The following is a 19126-nucleotide window of genomic DNA, read 5'->3' on the forward strand; positions in this document are numbered from 1 at the left end:
ATTGGGACATCACCCAATCAGAAGTCAAGGAGCATTTGTATTTCATATGGTAGCATAAACATTATGTTAAACTCATATTTTCAAGATTAACCAGACAACGTGCCCTCAAGCTCCTCACGACTTTTAACTGATTGTGTAAAAACCAGGACAGCAGAGGGTGAGTGCTCTTGGCAGGATGTATGCGCCATCCTGGAGCTGACTGGATTGCTGACGCTCACAGTATCAGCAATGCATATTCTCCATGCTGTCTTATTTTCTCTGGTAGATCCATGTTGACGGGGCTCTACCCTCCCACTTCCGGAAACATCATCATCAATGGCAAAAACCTACAGACAGACCTGTCGAGGGTCAGAATGGAGCTGGGTGTGTGTCTGCAGCAGGACATCCTGTTGGACAACCTCACCGTCCGGGAACATCTGCTGCTCTTTGCTTCCATAAAGTCTCCACAGTTGACCAAGAAGGAGCTGCATCAGCAAGTCAATCAGTTAGTAAACAGTTTTCTCTGTTCCTCCTGCCTCTGCCCATTGTGTAAGGAAGTGAAGACACTAGAGACACTTAAAAAATCATCTGTGTCTACATTTATAAGAGGAAATAATTAGCAAATGGTTGTTAACTATGGAATTATGACACAACCACCAACACTGAGAATGTCAGAAAAGGCTTCTGTGGGAAGGCATTGAATTTGATTTGATTTGTCTTCGATGTGGGGAAGAGATGAGCACATGTAAGCACAGAGGCTGTTGATGGAAACTTTGTGTATCTAGAGCAAAAGGTCCCTAGGGGTGTCCTGAAATGAAAAGAATTAAAAGGCAACAGGAGAACTGGTTGTCAAGAAACTGATTAGTCTGCCTTCTCTCTCTTTGATCCCTAGGTCTTCCTCAACTCCTTCCTTCCCTCCTGTCACACACACACACACACACACACACACACAAACACACACACACACACAAAGATTAAGAAAAAAAGAGCCTTGTTAGTCATGCTAAGGAGTTTGAACTTCATTGAGCAAGTAGGTGTTCATGAGTGGGGGATTGTGATTAGCCTGAGATCTGGAAGCTCACTCCTGCCAGATCATAGCAGGTACCATGGGAGAGACTGAATACAGAGTGGCCAATGTAGGCAAGAGGTGGTGACAGCCTGGTTTATGGTCATGCCACTGTGGTGCATGGGCCAGGAAGGCCTGTATTTGAAGACTATTCAAATTTAGAAGAATCAGGTCATGCTGACTAAGTGGTTGCACAAGGCAGGGAGCAGAGAAGTACTGGTAGGGCCACGAAGAATGGGTAGGATATTGGTGGGTCCGCATGGAGAGCTGAACCCTATATGACTGTGGAATAGCACAAGGAAGATTTAGAGTTGAGAATATGTGGGGAGAGGTGGAAATACATGGGGATAGGTGGAAAGGAAGTAGGGTATCCAGGATGGGAAGCAAAGCAAAAGCAAGGCATTGTGTTCTGTCTCATTGGACACTGATAGAAGTTTAGACCAGAGGTAAAAGGGAGAGACAGTAGGTTCCTGATTAGAGAACAAAGTGGTGTTTGAGGGTGATGTCCATGGATTACAGTATGGATTGGAGGGGGAAGTGGAGCAATGAAAGTCAAAGAGAGTAGCTGGAGGTGGGAACGTTAATCCAGTGCTGGGGTCATCGATTCAGCAAACAGTGGTAGTTAAGTGTGCAGGCCATCTGTCCTGCGCTGGGCTCTGCCCCATCAGGAAGATGTATGGCTCTGGCCTCCTGGGGCTAGTGCCGCGTTCTTAGCAATTCCAGTGGATGGACTTTGCAAAGCAGAAATTCAATCATGGCATGAGCGTGTGGGGAAGGGGCCCTTGGAGGCAAGTGTGTAAGCATAACTGGTAACAGACTGCACATTCCTAAGAAGAAAATGTGAATGTAATGAATTCTTACAGATTATTGTTATTTTACAATATTTTTGCAAGCTTTACATTTATAAATAAGTATTTACAATCTGCATTTAATTAAGGTGAAAGCTCACAGGGTTTGGTCGGTAGTTTGTATGGTGTAACCTTATTTCCTTACCACTTTTTCCACTACGTGCTTCAGGATGGTGGAGCTCTACCTTGATGTTTCTAGTCCTGGAACACTGAGAAAAAGAGGAATGAGTTTTAAAGTTGTCACACATTCCATGTGCCTTTGGCGATATGACCAGAGACCAAGCAAAACATTTGTAATGAGAATGCTCCATTCCACCCTTCCTTTTGCTCGGCCTCTTCATCTGCCATTGCTTGCTTCTCCATCCCTGCTGTTGCAGATCACCCTGCATCACGTCTCTGCAGAGATGCCAGGGCTGCAGCTGGCCTTCCTGCCTGCTGTCGGCTTCTTCTCCCGTTTCCTCCAGCCCCTTTGGCTCACTTTTGCAAAGCTTGTCTTGCCCCCAAACCCAACCCCCAGCTGTTCTCCCCAGACCATTGTCTAGTGTCCTGATGTCCCCTGCTTTCACCACTCCACATGGAGTGCTCCTTAGAAATGTACCCAGGTCCTGGCCCTTCTCTGCCCACTGCCCTTCAAGGACTCACATCACTCGGGGTATAATCTAAAGATATGGAGGCCCACAATTGTGTAATTTACATTCTCGTGTCTATTGTCTCAGATTTATTATGAGTGCCCCCTTCCACCTCAAAACCCTCCTCCTTTGGACTGTAAATTTATAAGGTCCTGTCAGTCTATCTTGGTTTACCTGATCCTTCATTGTGTGGTGCCAGCTGCACTGGTCTTATGGTGGTTCCCTGAACACACGGAACAGGCCCTTCGCTGCATTTGTGCTGTGATGGGCTCGGCGTGCACCCTGCCTCACTGCCATCCTGGCTCTTCTCAGACACCATCTTAGAGCAGACTTCCTGAGCATTCTGTTCAGAACACCTTCCCGCTCACCCTCCTGAGTCCCTTCTATTTCTCTGGCTCTTATTTAAGACATTTATCATTTCATGACAGCCTCTGTGTATTTGTCTTCTCTTGCATTCCACCAGATAGCAAACCCCTTGACTACAGGGACGTAGTCTGTTTGGTTCACTGTAGTATATTAAGCATTCTTTGAGTTGAATAACTGGATATTTTTTTCAATTGTTATTTTTGTATATTTTCCATAAGTTATTGGGGTACAGGTGGTATTTGGTTACATGAGTAAGTTTTTTAGTGGTGATTTGTGAGATTTTGGTGCACTCATCACTTGAGCAGTATATACTGCACCATATTTGTTTTCTTTTATCCCTCAACCCCCTTGAGTTCAGAAAGAAACCTCAGGTGCAAACAGTGAAGCTGAATAAGCTCTACTGGGGTGTGTGTGAAGTGGGTGCAGGGAGTCAGCTGCCCCTGCTTGTATGCTGAGGGGTCATAGCAGAGGTAATGATTGAGTAGCAGGCTACAGGATGAGTAAGGATGACCTGGGGTTGACTGCAGTGGGTGGGCTGCAATATGTTACAGCATGTGCAGCTTAGAGGGTCCACACGCCTCCTTCTTGCAGGCACAGGACAGGCTGGAGAAGCTGGACAACATTACAGAAGCTTCCTAAGCCTTGCAAGATTTTAGGTTTTGTTCTGTAGGCTGTCCATGGGCATGAGGCCTCTGGAGAGTGCTGAGCACCCGGTTACGGTGGCCACCCAATGGTGGGTAACACGCTCTCTCCAGTTGCAGGTGGAGAATGAGGTGGGCTGGAGTGAGCCCAAGTCGCGGGGAGAGCTGGGGGCTCCTGCACTAAGAAAAGATGAGGCAAGGAGAGGTCCAGGAGGGTGAGGAGGAAAGGGAGATGCAAACCCAATGGGGAATAAGAGAGGAGGGGGTGTCCATGGGAATCCCCAGATGTCTGGCTCAGGCAAGCACAGTGTTTTTTAACATACAGTTGACTCTTGAACAACACAGGTTTGAACCCTGCAGATCTTACTTATATTCAAATGTTTTCAATACAAGTAACACTCAGTGTGTCTACCTCGTCTGCTACCTTTCCATCTCCTCTGCCTGACCTGCCTCACCCACCTTTGAGATAGCAAGACCAGCTCTCCCCTTCCTCCTCCTCCTCCTCAGCCTACTCAACGTGAAGATGACAAGGATAAAGACCTTTGTGATGATCCACTTCCAGTTAGACAATAGCAAATATAGTTTCTCTTCTTTATGCCTTTTTAAATAACAATTTTTTCTCTAGCTTGCCTCATTGTAAGCATACAGTTTGTAATGCATATAACATACAAAAGAGGTGTCAACTGACTGTTTACATTATTGGTGAGGCCTCCAGTCAACAGTAGAATATTAATAGGTAAGCTTTGGGGGAGCTGGAAGTTATACACAGATTTTTGACTGTGTGCAGTGTGGTGCTCCGAGTCCCTGCATTGTTCAAGTGTTAGCTGTGTGTATAGAGAGAGCCTATTTGAGAGGTGGATGAGAGGAAAGTGATGAGTTTGTCTTAGAGATGTGAGTTACAGAGCCTGGAGGTGTCTGATGCTGAGGCCAGCTGTGGTGCTAGGCTCCCACCAGGGCACTGCCAGCCTGTGCTCCTGCCCATGCTGGTTTTTCTTATTTATTACCCTCCTCTCCACTGCTACCTCAGTTTCCTTGCTGTGCCCAAATCCTGAGATCCTTCAAGGACCAGATCCCTTCTCACCGCGTCCTTGGGATGTTGTGCGGGCCACGTGGGCCAGGGCAGGAAAGAAGCACCCTGTGGGCTCTCTCAGATGGCCAGAGGGGCCTTCTGCTTCCAGTCTCACCTCTGCAATGGCTACCTATGTTTTATAAATGAGGACTTTCATTTGTTTAATACCTTTTCTTGTGCCAGCCACTATGGTGGATATGTGCCAGGAACTTACATGAGTGGTCTCATTCAAGTGTCTTTTCCCTGGGATACAGGAAGGGCAGAGGCTCCGGGAGATGGTGCCCGGCAGCTCGTAGAGGGAAGCCAGGATCTGACCCAGGACTCTCAGGTGCAGAGTGCCTTCTGCTGCCTTTCCTTCAAGCTGGCCACTATGCTGTAGCATGTGGGCATGGCCTCTGGGAAGACAAGACCGACCGGGCGGAGAGAGGACAGATTCTCTAGCACATTTCTAGTGTTGATGCCCTAATGGGAGTATGGACACCCATTGGGGATTCCAGGAGTCTGAGAAGTGAAGGTGATTGGTTAACAGGTGCTCTCCCCGGGGCTAGTGAATGCATTAGCTTTAAAATGCACTCTCAGAACCTGGCAGGCAGGGCAGGTGGGTCACTAGCAACCCACAGTGGGGAACGTGTGGATGAAGGGTCCCTGGTGCATTGTGGAACCTGCCTCTGGAGCATTTCTCTTAAAGGAATCTCACCTGAGTAAGGTCAGATTGCACACACTGGATCCTAGAGGGGCCAAGTGAGGCAGTATTATGGACATTCTGTTGGAGATATGAAACAAAACAAGATCACAAACCCAGAATATGGCAGAGGCACATATTACCTAGGGGTTAGGGTCTTAAAGGAGGGCTTTGGGGAAAATCACGCTCATGTTACCCCTGAAAATCTTTTAGTGGAGAGCAGCATTGGAAAGTGACAAACTGGTTCTCTAGAAATGTACCACTGCATTACACAGTTTTATTTTCCCATACTTGGATGGGATCAGTATTTCTGCAGATGATCTCAAGTTGAAATTTGTGGCTGTGTTTAGATACCATGTATACTATAATTGCATGTGTAGAAAAAGCCAAATCTCCTTCTAGATGGATGCTGACACTGTGAGGGCTATGTGCAAATTAAGCCTGAATTGATGGAAAAAGTCCTTGAGGGACAGAAGTCCATTGTTAAAGTGATGGATGATACTACACATTTTATTTAAATCATCTTTTTTTCTTTTGTCCCCTGCTCAACATTCACATTATTGTCATAATCTCTACTGGAGGGCATTCTCTACTGGAAGGTGGCTGGTTCACATCTCATGCTGTCTTCAGAGAATGGCTGGAAATAGTAATAATGTTAATGACAGTGGACACTTGGAAGTACAGGGAAAATATTTGGTTTGTACTATTCAAACCTGTCTTGAATTTGAGTGGGTACTTAATGAGAAATAGCTAGGTATCTTATAGACTGTATATTACGAGATAGCAAATTGTCTGTATCCAACCTGATGTTTTAAAACAAGTCATAGGTCACCTATTGTAATTTCAAAAGATGCATCTACCCTAGACCACAGTAAACTCTGTTGTGATTGAGATTGGGAGCTTAAATCAAACACCTAACAATGCTACATTTGCTTCATCTTACTTGGGTGCCAGGCAACCTTAATGATTATCAGCGCACAGCGTGTTACCTAGCAACAAAGCCAATTTGCACAAAAGAAATCAGAATAAGATCATGTTTTAGGACAGTAGTCTTCAATTAGAGAAAGAGAAAACTGCAAACATCTGATTTAGATCCAACATGCTCCCTATTAGTCTCCTGTATCACCACTTGGTTTCCTTAATGTGTAGCTTCATTAAAATGCGAGTTCAAGGGAGGTAGCATCCCTGCTAGAATCTTTAGAGGAAACGTGTCAAGATTCAGATCATTACTGTTTTGCCCTTAATTTGGCCTAGAGAAGATAAGCATAGTCAAGAGAGGAAATTTGTCAGACCTTTAAGTCAGTGTGATATTGTTATGTAGTTAACGTTACCAGTTAGAGTTCTGGAGTTCACCATGCAACTCAGGTTGGAGGCACATTTGTTTGATAGTAATGAGATCACAGAGGGCATAAGTGAAGGACGAGTAGAAGAGGGGACAAAGTATATTGATACCTGAACACTCCAACATGGAGTGTATGGAGAGATAGGGAGAAACCAGCCAAGCAGGCAAGAAAGAGAAACCAGTAGCAAAGGCAGAAGACAAAGACATGAACCAAGTCCACTAATGGTGAGGGTGTGATCAGACCTTAAATACTGTTGAGGGTCGAGTAAAATGAAGACTTAAAAAAATGGCCTTTGGATTTAGTATGTGGAGGGCTCTAGTGACCTCCAGAAGGTGATTTTAGTAGTGTGAAGGGAATGAAGGTCTTATTAGAGTCAATTAAAGAGAGAATGGAAGAAGAGAAATTGGCAGCAGCACATCTTAGGAGTTTTGCTGCAGAAAAAACAAAGAAATATGATAGTGTCAAAAAGGAAAAGTGAGGTCAAGAGAAAAAGTGCTCCTCTTCCATTCAAAGAATTCAAAGATGGGAATCACAGCAGCATATCTATACACAGATGAGAATGCCCCAGTAGAGAATGAATAATTGGATTGAGCTACAGAGCAGGTGGCTTGCTGGAACACTATTCTGTATGGGACAGGGAAAGGGATTTAAACAAGAGACAAGGGGTTGTCTCTCCTGAGAGCACAGCAGGCTCACTTCCAATAGAAGGACCAAGGGCTGAGTCTGTGAGTGCTTCCATTAGCTTCATTGTTTTTCAAGGTAAAGAGTGCATGCACAGAAGTGATTATAAAGTTAACTAGTCAGAAGAGGAGGCATGAAATTGAGAGCTTGGAGAAGCTGTGTTTGTTAGCAATTACAAGGTCTAGGATGTTACTTGGTTGTGAGTAAATGGGATTGGTGGAGTGAAGGGAGGAGATGCTACATCAAATACTAATAAAATCTCTAAGAATAATGATAAGAGTAGAGCTGAAGAAAGAGACAGTGCACAAGAGCAGATTCAGGGATGGGTAGATGACAACAGCAGTGACACCACCACCCAATGGTGGATGATATGCTCAGATGACCTGAGATTCAAGGCTGCGGGCTTTAGCAGAGGTGGGGAAGGTCACGGTGAGACAAAAGGAGTCAACTGCCCCACATGGAGACCAAGTGAAGGAAAGAAATAGCAGTTATAGAACAGGATTTATGATGGGTATGTGTCCTGGCTCAAGCCTCTCTCTCCTGTCTTATCTGAGGTCGTTGTATGGTTTTCCCTGTACTTCAAGGACAGAATTTCTTTGTTCCTTGCATATGCTAGTCTTTCTCCCCCAAGTCCTGGCAAGTGCTTTCCTCTTTTTTCATTGTGGAACATACTGTTCAAGCATCCCCACTTCCCTTACTCTCACTACCCATCTGACTAATTTCATATGCCACTTTCTCTGGAGTCAGAGGGAATCCCTACAGCACCTGGGACTTTATCATTACCCTACTTACTTCTACTCTTATTATAATTTCTTGCCTATCTTTTCCACTAGACCTTGAATTTCTTGAATCAAGGATAAGATTCGATTTATTTCTCTAGCCCTAGCAGGTGGCAGGTGCCAGGCATTGTAGGGGTTCAGTAAACATTCCTTGAATAAATGAATGGATGATTAAAGAGCAGCATCTGAAATACATTCTCTGGTGCGTGATTGGGTCTTAATAGGAGAAAATATCTTTTCCTCCTTTCCCTGCTGCCTAGCAATGTTCTCAATTAGAGGATTATCCTGTCCTTTTGAGAAGGAATTTGGAAATGTAACTTTGCAAAACTTATTTGCTTCTTTTTGGTATGTATAAGATCAATAACTACTAGAAAAACCCTAGCCTCTAAATAACTTTAAAATTAAAAAAAAATTCAACAGATTAAAAACTTCTGGCCAGTGTTTACAAATTGCTGTCTTCTTTAATTTTTAAGTCTGCTGTAAGCATCTGAGCAATGCCCAGAAACCAGCAGAGTGGAAATAACTGGGCTTTGCAATGGGGTTCTCTCCCTGCCGCAATGATGGGTGTTCGGACATTGTTTTGCGGACATCTATGCCTCAGTGGCTTAGAGTCCTAGGAATGTGTCGTTCTGTGCAAAATAAGTCAAGGACTTTTACTTCCGTTGACCTTAGTGGGTATTAAATTCACTGATTAAAATGCCATGAGTGCTAATTATCTTCAGCCTCCAAACCTGGTTCTGGGAAAACAGACATACAAGACAAAGGGGCTTGTTCTTGGGAAAGCTCCAGTCCATGTGGGGAGTGAGACACTTAACAGGTGCATATGATGCGTGTCACAGGGACCCAGTGGATGCCAGCGTGTATTCTGGCTTCAGAGTGCTAGTGGTTGAATGCAACTCTTCCACTTAGAAAGCTTTTGACAACATATACTATCTCACTCTTGGGTTTTCCAAATATAATGTGGTACTAATGATGAGAAGACCCTCATTTGGAGGTTATGTGGATTATAATAATTTATACACACAAAGCACTTAGAATAGTACCTACTGTATGATACATGTCTAATAAATGTTAAATATGATTATCCAGGCTTGGAGCTAACATTTAAAAAATAAAACAAAGTGACTGGGATTTCCTCTGTGGGAAAGCGTTTATGAAATGAATGAATGATATTCTTCAGAATTATAGATTCTACAGTATTGTGATGTGATAGAAAGTTCTACTTTAAGTTGGACCTCTCCAAGACCAATGACTCACCATCTCCTGTGAGCTTCCCATAGCACGTTGCTTATACTTCACCTGTAACATTTATCTCATTGTGTCCTAATTGGATATATACACATGATTTCTCTAGACAACTCTGATTTCCTACAGAAGGACCTGTGCTTTGTTGCTCTTTGATACCCCTACCCTTATATCCAATATGCAACCAGCACCTATGATGTTATAGACCATTTGTGCTATCTTGCAAGAATTTATAAAACACACACGAATGAAACAGGCTCATCCTCACTCCCTCCACCCTATCATTATCACCTACCACTCTTGGTTTCAGGAATTTAAACACACACACACACACACACACACACACACGATGGGGAGCAAAATTGTCCATAAAACGTGTTTGTATATTGAAGTTCAAAGTGCATCAGAAAAACAGGCCTCCACTAAAAACAGAAGTAAAAATAAAGAGTGAAGCAGATTGGTCAGTTTAATGCTAACCAGTTGCATAAGATATAGTAGAGAGCAGGCCCCAGCTTCTTTGTGTAAATTTGATTGTAGAAGCATGGTTGGTTCCTTTTGCTTACATCTTGTTTGACACCTGTGTAGTGGAGGTTCTGTGAAGGACTGCACAGGTGGGGACAAAGTGGCAGGGGGCCAAAAGTATTCCTGAAGTTCAATGCCAGGTGTATGAAGAGGAGGTAGGCTTCCAGCTTAGTTAGGGTGCACAATGAGGCAGCAGCATGGGGCCACCCAAGAGGATACCATAGACATCCCAAGTAGTGCCAATGGAAGAAATGAAGAAGGAGGGGTTTGAGGTTGAACATAGAAAGGTAACCAGAACATGCACATTTGAAAACATCTGACATCTTACTGACTTTTTTTCTTGTCTATTTGTCTTCTCTGCTGACTGATCTCTGGTTAATGTGCTAAGTTTGGCTTAATAGATGGACTTCCTCTACTAGATTGGAATCTCGCAGCTGAGAATGTGTTGGGAGATTGCAGGGCTAGACAGTTACCTGGTGAAATGAAAACATTTGTCTTCCTCTTTTCAATAGGGTGTTGTCCACATTGGGAACACCTGAAAAACAGGAGCATAAATTACTACTATAAATTTAGGTTGAGATTTAACCAGCAGAAAATGTACTATAAGATTTGAATGAAACATTAAGTGCACAGAGTGAACACTAAACCCTAAGAAGTGGGCTTGAACTCTTTCTAGGTCAGGATGGGAAGTATTTGCATGAAATACTTACTTAGTCATCAGGCAGACAATGGGATTCACCCAATTCTTTGCTTGGGATTCTGGAATGTTCCAGGCCCCAACTATTCTTGAAGCTCAACTGTCTGGAACCTGTCAAATCCTCCTCTGACTGTCTAGCCTTCTCTCTGGTTGCAGAATGGCACAATGACTTTAGCTGCTGGCTATCAGGAAGGTAGAAACATGCCTGCAGCTCAGGGGAGAGACTCCACTTTGGTTTGAGCGGTCAAGGGAAGGTTTCAGGAAGGCATTGTTTAAACTGGGTCTCTAACAATGAGTAAGATGATAAGTAGGTGATGAGGGCAGTAAGTATTCCTGTAGAGTTAACAGGTGCACAGTGGTGAGGGAAGTTATTTATGAGAAAAGAGAGTGGATCCCTAGAAGGGGGGTAAAGTTTCACATGGGGAAGGCTTTGCACTGGGTGTCTGAGATCTGGAACTCCCTAGACCAAAAGATCCCTGCAACAGAACAGGCGACTTGTTCTTACATGAATAGCAAATGATAATTTATACTTTGCACATGGCATTTCATTGGAACATCTGCATTAATCAGGAAGGTTGAGTGATCCAGATTTAGTGGACAGTGGGCCAGGGAGTGAAGGGCTTCTCTGATGAACAGTAGAGCTGGGCCTGCCTTACATCTTCTGACCACACTGGTGCATCAGCCATTCCACTATACTCCATACCCTGTAGAGGGATGCAGGGCCCTCCCTGGCAGGAGGTATGAGTGAAATGAGAGACATGCTTCTCCAGAGAGGAGACAATGCAAGTATTTCCAAGCACAATTCTGGACAGAGATTGCTGGTGTGCATCACGGTTAGTCCCTTGGTGTGATTCCATCTGAACCTGGAGAAAGTCCATGCTGCTGTGGTGAGACTCACATATGTGTGTAGCATCCACGCCTCTGTGATATATTTGTGGTTTATAATGATTTCAGTCACTGTTAGTCATTATTTCTGGAGTGAAATTAGAAGCAACGGTTTAAGGTGTTCAGGGAGAAGAGTGATGCTTTCTTCTAATTTCAGAACTCTTCAGGATGTGGACTTAACTCAGCATCAGCACAAACAGACTCGAGCGCTGTCTGGAGGCCTGAAGAGGAAGCTGTCCATTGGCATTGCTTTCCTGGGCATGTCGAGGACTGTGGTTCTGGACGAGCCCACCAGTGGGGTGGACCCTTGCTCCCGGCATAGTCTGTGGGACATTCTGCTCAAGTACCGAGAAGGTAGGCACTGGGCCGTGTTCTGCCTTCTCTTCCCACAATGTTGTATTGCAGGAAATGCATCGCTATTGTACGGAAGAACCTAGTTGTGTCCCAATGAGGCTACATTATCCTTTTCAGAAAAACATAGTTTTTAAATCACTTATAGGGATATATTCGTTAGATAACATCTCTATAGTGCTTAGAATTGCTTACTTTGTGTTTGACCTTTTAACTCAATAACAGCAATGACATTTATGTACATTATATATTATCGCACGTGATTTCAAGGAAAATTGTCTTCTTCTGGGAGCTTAGTTTCTTAGAAGAGGCATCCCAGATCATAGGACAAACATCCCTTGTCTCAGATGAAGAAATGAAGGCTCAGAGAGATGGCAGTTGATTTACGTGTAACTAACTACAGAGAAAGTTTCCTGAACTGAGGGTGGCCGTTGAGCCTCTGGTCCATATTTCTCTCATCTATTATTGTTTCTTTCCAATTTAGGACATTTGATGGGAAGTTACTAATTTCCAACTTCTGATTCTTTCTGCAATCCTGACAGCTCGGAAGCATTGCTCTGTATATTTTCGATGAGAATTCTCCCTTTTGGAGAGAAACATTGCAACAGTGAAACACATCTTGGTGCTGGTAAACAAGCGTAGAAGCCTCAGTGGCAGGATTAATACAGATTCTTATAAAATGTTACTTTGCTTTTTCTTTCGCCTTTTGAGTATAAAATTTTCTTCTGACTTGACCTAAGGTCTCCATTTCCCTGGAGGTGAACTAGGATTTGCAAATGAAGAAATAAAGGAAAAATAACAAGAAAGAGCTCTCCTTTTTCTTAGCATATAGAGGGCTGAGCCCAGATGTCTTGGACCATCAAATTCTACCTTTGGAGTAGAAAAGACACTCCAGTCTGTCACTTAAAGCTTAACCATAGGCTGGAGTCAGAAAGGAGAAAAATAACTAAAGGGAGTATAGAAGAACAATCTGTTTCTTTCTGTCCCACAATTTTGGTGGAATTATGGAAGGAGAAGACAGAGATAGAAGTGGGAAAATTGAGCAAGCAGATGTGACTTTTTGTTCCACTCTGGGCTTTGGCCTGGCCTGGGCAATTGCACTAAAGAAGTACAGGCCACATCTGTGATGCTGGCTCCTCAATCATGGCGCAGCCACATCAGAGTTCACGAGGCTGAGCAGAACTCCAGGACCCAGTGAGGCACCGAGGGCTGGTATTCCCTACCTTTTCACGCCCATGAACTTTGACACTGAAAGACAGGGCTTGCTAGGGATGCTGCCAGGGAAGTAGGGAACTCCTTGGAGCTAGCTGGCTGGAGGCCAGGGCAGAGATTCAGCCATCTGCAGTCAGCAGGACCTGCTGTGAGGCCTAGACAGCCCGGAAGCACTCTGCTCTGGTCTGACCCCTTTGGAGTCCAAGCTACAAATGCCAAGGTGGGGAGGGGGACAGTGCCATGTGGTCTTGGTTGGCACCCAGACACCAGAGGACGCTGACCACATGGTACCCAAAGATTTGAACCCTTCTCCATTGCCACGAGATCACCAAGACCCCTGACTCCATTTACCTGAGTGCCCCTTGGGGAAAGATACAGAAAGGGCGGAAATGGGAAACTGACCACCACTTCAAAAGACTGATTAAATTTTGAGATGAAACGATTTAAACTGGATCAAACAATTTGTGCGCTACCCTGGCTGGGGACTGATGCAGAAAATCAATGGGAGATAGACAAATAGATTACATTGTTTCTGCACCTGTGAATTGCGGTGCAAATTAAATACCACAAGCCCACTACTCTTGTTTAGTTTAAAAATTAGAGCTGGAGTCTCAAAGCTTTAGCTGACAGAACATTTTTGTAATGAGCACAAAGGTTATTTTAGACAGAAAAATAGATACAATGAAAGTCTCAGAAACAGACAGTTTTCTTCAGTTTCTGTTGTTACAAACCAAATATTTTCTCACTGCCCTTCACTAGTTAGCAATGTTTTTTTTTGTCTTTGGAGGACTTTTTTGAAATCGTCCCTGCACTGATTGAAGTGCAAAAATCAATAGCATGTAAGTGATTAGATAGGCGGTATTGGAAGAAAAATGTGTTTTCAAGAATCAAAATGTATAGCCATTTCTGAAGCAGCCCAAACCTCTAGGTAATCATACAACTCTGTGAGACAGATCTAAGGGCTGTGCAGAAACAAACACTTCCTGCTGAGAAGAAAGAGCTCTTCTGTCAGAATACCAGTGCACTGGGGGCTCAGTCTACCTGGAATGTTGTGTGTGTTTCTTGCTTAGTTATGTACAGTGAGGGCTCTTGATCAGCCCTGGTACCAGTATTTCTGTGTCTCCCATGGAAAAATAAATAAGGAAGCAAAAAATACCAGTGAAAACTGGCACATCTCAACTAAATTTCTGTCCTGGGGTATGTACTTGCTCTACAAATCCCATGTGACCCTGCAGAAATGATCAAATGCTTCTGAGCTTCAGTGTTCTCATTTGCAAATAGAGACAATTGTACCATCTCATAGGATGTGAGAGTGCACAGTTGTATGTGAAAGTGCACAGCTCTGTATCTGCCATGTGGGTGCTCAATCAATGACAGGTTATCGTTATTATTATTAAAATAGACAAGGGGTGAATGTAGGAAGTGCAGCTTTTGGAGGAACATATCATCTGAATCAGAGAGAGAAACAGTCAAGCTGTGTCTTGGGGAAAACAGTAATATTGCTCTTTGAGGCAGGGCGTGGTGGCTAATGCCTATAATTCCAGCATTTTGGGAGGCTTACATATAATACCTATTAATAATATAATGTACATACCATTTAAATAGTTGTTATATTGGGAGTCCGAGGCGGTGGATCACCCGAGGTCAGGAGTTCGAGACCATCCTGGCCAATATGATGAAACCCCACCTCTACTAAAAATACACAAATTAGCTGGGCATGGTGACACACACCTGTAGTCCCAGCTGCTTGGGAGGCTGAGGCAGAAGAATTACTTGAACCCGGGAGGCAAAGGTTGCAGTGAGTCAAGATTGTGCCACTGCACTCCAGCCTGGGCGACAGAGCGAGGCTGCATCTCAAAAAAAAAAATGTCTATATCTATATATAGCTCTCTAAGGCTTTGGATATGTCTTGGAGTTCCTTAACAGCCACTAAAAAGTCATCAAGGGTCAAATCCCTGCAAACCTAATTGAAATTCTTTGAAATATTTTTTATTTATTTTCCCAGCTTCATTAAAGTATAATTGACAAATGAAAATTGTGTATTTGTGGTGTACAGAGTGATGTTTTGATACACCGTTGACTCCTTATATACATGGATTCTGCATCTATGGGTTCAAACAACCTCAGATCAAAAATATTCAGGGAAAGGCCTAGCATGGTGGCTCATGTCTGTAATACCAGCACTTTGGGCGGCCAAGGGAAGTGGATCACCTGAGGTCAGGAGTTCAAGACCAACCTGACCAACATGGCAAAACCCTGTCTCTACTAAGAATACAAAAAAATTAACCAGGTGTGGTGGTGCATGCCGGTAATCCCAGCTACTCAGAAGGCTGAGGCATGAGAATCACTTGAACCCAGGAGGTGGAGGTTGCAGTGAGCTGAGACTGTGCCACTGCACTCCAGCCTGGGTGACAGAGTGAGACTCTGTCTCAAAAAAAGAAAAAAAAAATTCAGGGAAAGAAAACCAATAAGAAATAATAATACAGCAAACAAAACAAAACAAAACAAAAAAACAAATAAAAATAATAGAGTATAACAACGGTTTTTTTTGTTTTGTTTTTTTGTTTTTTTGTTTTTGTTTTTTTTTTTGAGATAGAGTCTTGCTCTGTCTCCCAGGCTGGAGTGCAATGGCACAATCTTGGCTCACTGCAACCTCTGCCTCCCAGGTTCAAGCAATTCTCCTGCCTCAGCCTCCCAAGTAGCTGGGGTTACAGGCACGTACCACCACAACTGGCTAATTTTTATATTTGTTAGTAGAGACGGGGTTTCCCCATGTTGGCCAGGCTAGTCTCTAACTCCTGACCTCGGGTGATCCACCGCCTCGGCCTCCCAATATAACAACTACTTAATGGTAAGTACATTATATTATTAATAGGTATTATATGTAATCTAGAGATGATTTAAAGTATATGGGAGGATATACTTAGGTTATGTGCAAATACTACCCCATTTTACTTAGGGATTTTGGTATCTTCAGGGGTCTTAGAATCAATGCCCCACAGATACCAAGGGAAAAATGTACCTATACATTGTGGAATGATTAAATCAAGCTAAATTACATGTGCATCATCTCACATACTTACCTTTTGTTGTTGAGAGCACTTAAGATCTAATCTCAGCAATTTTCTGATGTATAATGCATTATTACTAACGGTAGTCACCATGCTGTACAATAGATCTCTAGAATTTGTTCATCTTGTGTTGTTGAAACTTTGTATCCTTTAACTAACATCTCCCTCCTTCTCCTCCCTCCCCGTTCCCCACCCCACAAGCTCCTGGCAACAACCATTCTACTCTTTGCTTCTCTTTTGGGAATTTAGATTCTAGTTGACTTTTATTTTTAGACTTCATTGTATGGGAACATATCATCTGAACTACATGATAGCTCTAATCAGAGTATCTAAACTGCCTTTAATCCTAGATCAAGGATTATGCAAATTTTCTTAGCCTCAAAGGTCTAACATGCAAGGAACTTGGCCTTGGACTTGGGGACAGGGACATATATTGGCAAGAACTGGTCATTGTGGACCTTCAAGCTCTGTTGCTGTTGGGTCTACATTCCATAGTTTCTTTGTAAATGCATCCTTTTTTTTTTTTTTTTTAATGTACTGAAAGTCTTAGTCTTTTAAGCTGTCTCCTCTATTATTGTTGTTTTTTCTACTTGTATTTTGTTTTTAATTGACACATGATAATTGCATATGTTTATTTATTGTTTTTATTTTTTCACTTTTAAATTCAGGGGTACATGTGCAGGTTTGTTATATAGGTAAACTTGTTTCACAGGGGTTTGTTGTACAGATTATTTCATCACTCTGGTATTAAGCCTAGTACCTATTCATTATTTTTCCTGATCCTCTCCTTCCCCTCTCCTTCCACCATCTGGTAGACCTCAGTGTGTGTTGTTCCCTCTCTGTCTCCATGTGTTCTCATCACTTAATTCCCACTTATAAGTGAGAACATGCGGTATTTGGTTTTGTGTTCCTGCATTAGTTTGCTAAGCATGATGGCCTCGAGCTCCATCTACGTTCCAATCATGGGTTACGGCGTGATGTTTTGACACATGAACACGTTGTGTAATGATTAAATCAGGGTAATTAGCGTATTCACCACCTCAAACATTTACTTGAGTAGAATTAAAGCCATGTTTAGCCTTCTCTCTTTGAACATTTACCTTAGGAGCAAGAATCAATCAATGTGTTTCTATTTATTAAAATGGAACAGGTTGAATGGGGCTCAGTGGAAGCCAATGGGGAGTGTCGAAGCTAAAAGCAGCAACATCTTTTTATATAACTGAATCAACTTCATCAAAATATCTTCTAGTTTCTATGGCCTCTGCTCTGCTAAAGCTAAATCTCAGGCTTTTTCTTTCCAAGCAAAAGTCGTAAAACTTGACAAGATGCTAGAATGTTTAGAGAAAACATTTGAACGTAGTATTTGTTTCTGCCAAAGGAGGCCATGTCCACTGGGCTCAGTGATGTCTTTCCTGCCAGGAACACCCAAGTGCCCCTCCACCCTGGCTCCCTGTGCCCATCACCCACAACGTACTCTCCTCTCTGTGAGTCATGGCTGCTGTCAGCTTTTCCAGGGAGGCATTGCATGTTCCGACGCTGCTACTTGGAAGAATGAATACATGTGGTTACACTGTCCCTGATTCCAAAGGGTATCAATGTATACCATGGCCATTTCAGACCTCTTTTTTATGATTGAATTCTGCCTTAACCCAGTGCTATGATTTTCTTATTCAATTGCACTTCCATAAAATACAGCCTTCTCCCTACGTACATCTCCCTGGTCATCCAAAGAAGAAAGAGGAGGGCCAGGCACAGTGGCTCACACTTGTAATCCCAACACTTTGGGTGGCCAAGGTGGTGAACTACCAGAGGTTAGGAGTTCAAGACCAGCCTGGCCAACATGATGAAATCCTGTGTCTACTAAAAGTACCAAAAAAAAAAAAAAAAAAAATTAGCCAGGTGTGGTGGCGCTCGCCTGTAGTCCCAGCTACTCCAGAGGCTGAGGTGGGAGAATTGCTTGAACCTGGGAGGTGGAGGTTGCAGTGAGCCAAGATGGTGCCACTGCACTCCGGCCTGGGCGAGAAAGTGAGACTCCCTCTCAAAAAAAAGAAAAAAAATTGAGGAAGAGAGGACTTTAGTATCTGAGGAGAGAGACATCCACCCAGCTTTTTTTTTTTTTTCTTTTTAAATTTATTCTCTCTGTTCATGCAGTGATCTGACTCTAAGTCAGAGAGAACAGGGGACTGTGTACAACCACTCTGCGTTTTGCCCCACAGTTTCACCCTCCGTGCCTGGCAGAGCACCCACTTTCATTCATGGAGGTGGGGATGGGAGATCCGTGGGAACTACTGTAGAGGAAAGAGTTTCAGGGCCTCGAATTGGCAAAGTGGGCTTGACTAAGTCCTTCCTGCAGGACACACTCAATTTTTTTCAGTTTGAAAATTGGTGAGGATCTTTAAATTGTGCCCTGGATCTACCATCCTGAGGAAAGGAGGGAAGGTCCTCCTGGAACCTTTGTCCTCCTGGTCCTGATGTGCCCTGTTCTTGGACCCAGGTCGCACGATCATCTTCACAACCCACCACCTGGATGAAGCCGAAGCGCTGAGTGACCGTGTGGCCATCCTCCAGCACGGGAGGCTCAGGTGCTGCGGTCCTCCCTTCTGCCTGAAGGAGGCGTATGGCCAGGGGCTCCGCCTGACACTCACGAGACAGGTAAGGAGTGCAACCATTCCATCTCACTGAAGTCCCATTCCTGTCTGTGGCATGAGAAACAAGTGACGACAGTTACATAGTAGTAATGTCATTAGAACTTCTAATGCCACTGATAATACAATGCCAAAATAAATTACCCCCAGACCTCTGCAGAGAGCCAAACCTCTAGAACAAGTATGCCTCACTGCCAGGAGAAAATACATGAGGAGTCAGAATTACCTGATGGATAACAGGAGCTGCTGTGAGTGTCAGAGCCAGGAAGTACATGACCTAGGTATTCCTAGAAATATTTTTCTTCTTTCTCTTTCTTTCTTTCTTTCTTTCTTTCTTTCTTTCTTTCTTTCTTTCTTTCTTTTCTTTCTTTCTTTCTTTCTTTCTTTCTTTCTTTCTTTTCTTCTTCCTTCCTTC

At 43.5% G+C, this 19126-nt stretch overlaps 1 protein-coding gene across 2 annotated transcripts in view; it reads left to right on the forward strand.

Moving 5' to 3' along the window:
* Positions 1–19126, forward strand: part of ABCA13 (ATP binding cassette subfamily A member 13) — a 492370-nt gene that overhangs the window by 232218 nt on the left and 241026 nt on the right. For both annotated transcript variants that reach the window (XM_017956721.3, XM_031665413.1), the window contains 3 exons: positions 266–484; positions 11590–11786; positions 18561–18718. In XM_017956721.3, coding sequence (XP_017812210.3) covers positions 266–484; positions 11590–11786; positions 18561–18718 — 574 coding nt within the window. The remainder of the gene's footprint in view (positions 1–265; positions 485–11589; positions 11787–18560; positions 18719–19126) is intronic.

The sequence above is a fragment of the Papio anubis genome, chromosome 4 (assembly GCF_008728515.1).
Source record: "Papio anubis isolate 15944 chromosome 4, Panubis1.0, whole genome shotgun sequence".
Classification (NCBI taxonomy): domain Eukaryota; kingdom Metazoa; phylum Chordata; class Mammalia; order Primates; family Cercopithecidae; genus Papio; species Papio anubis.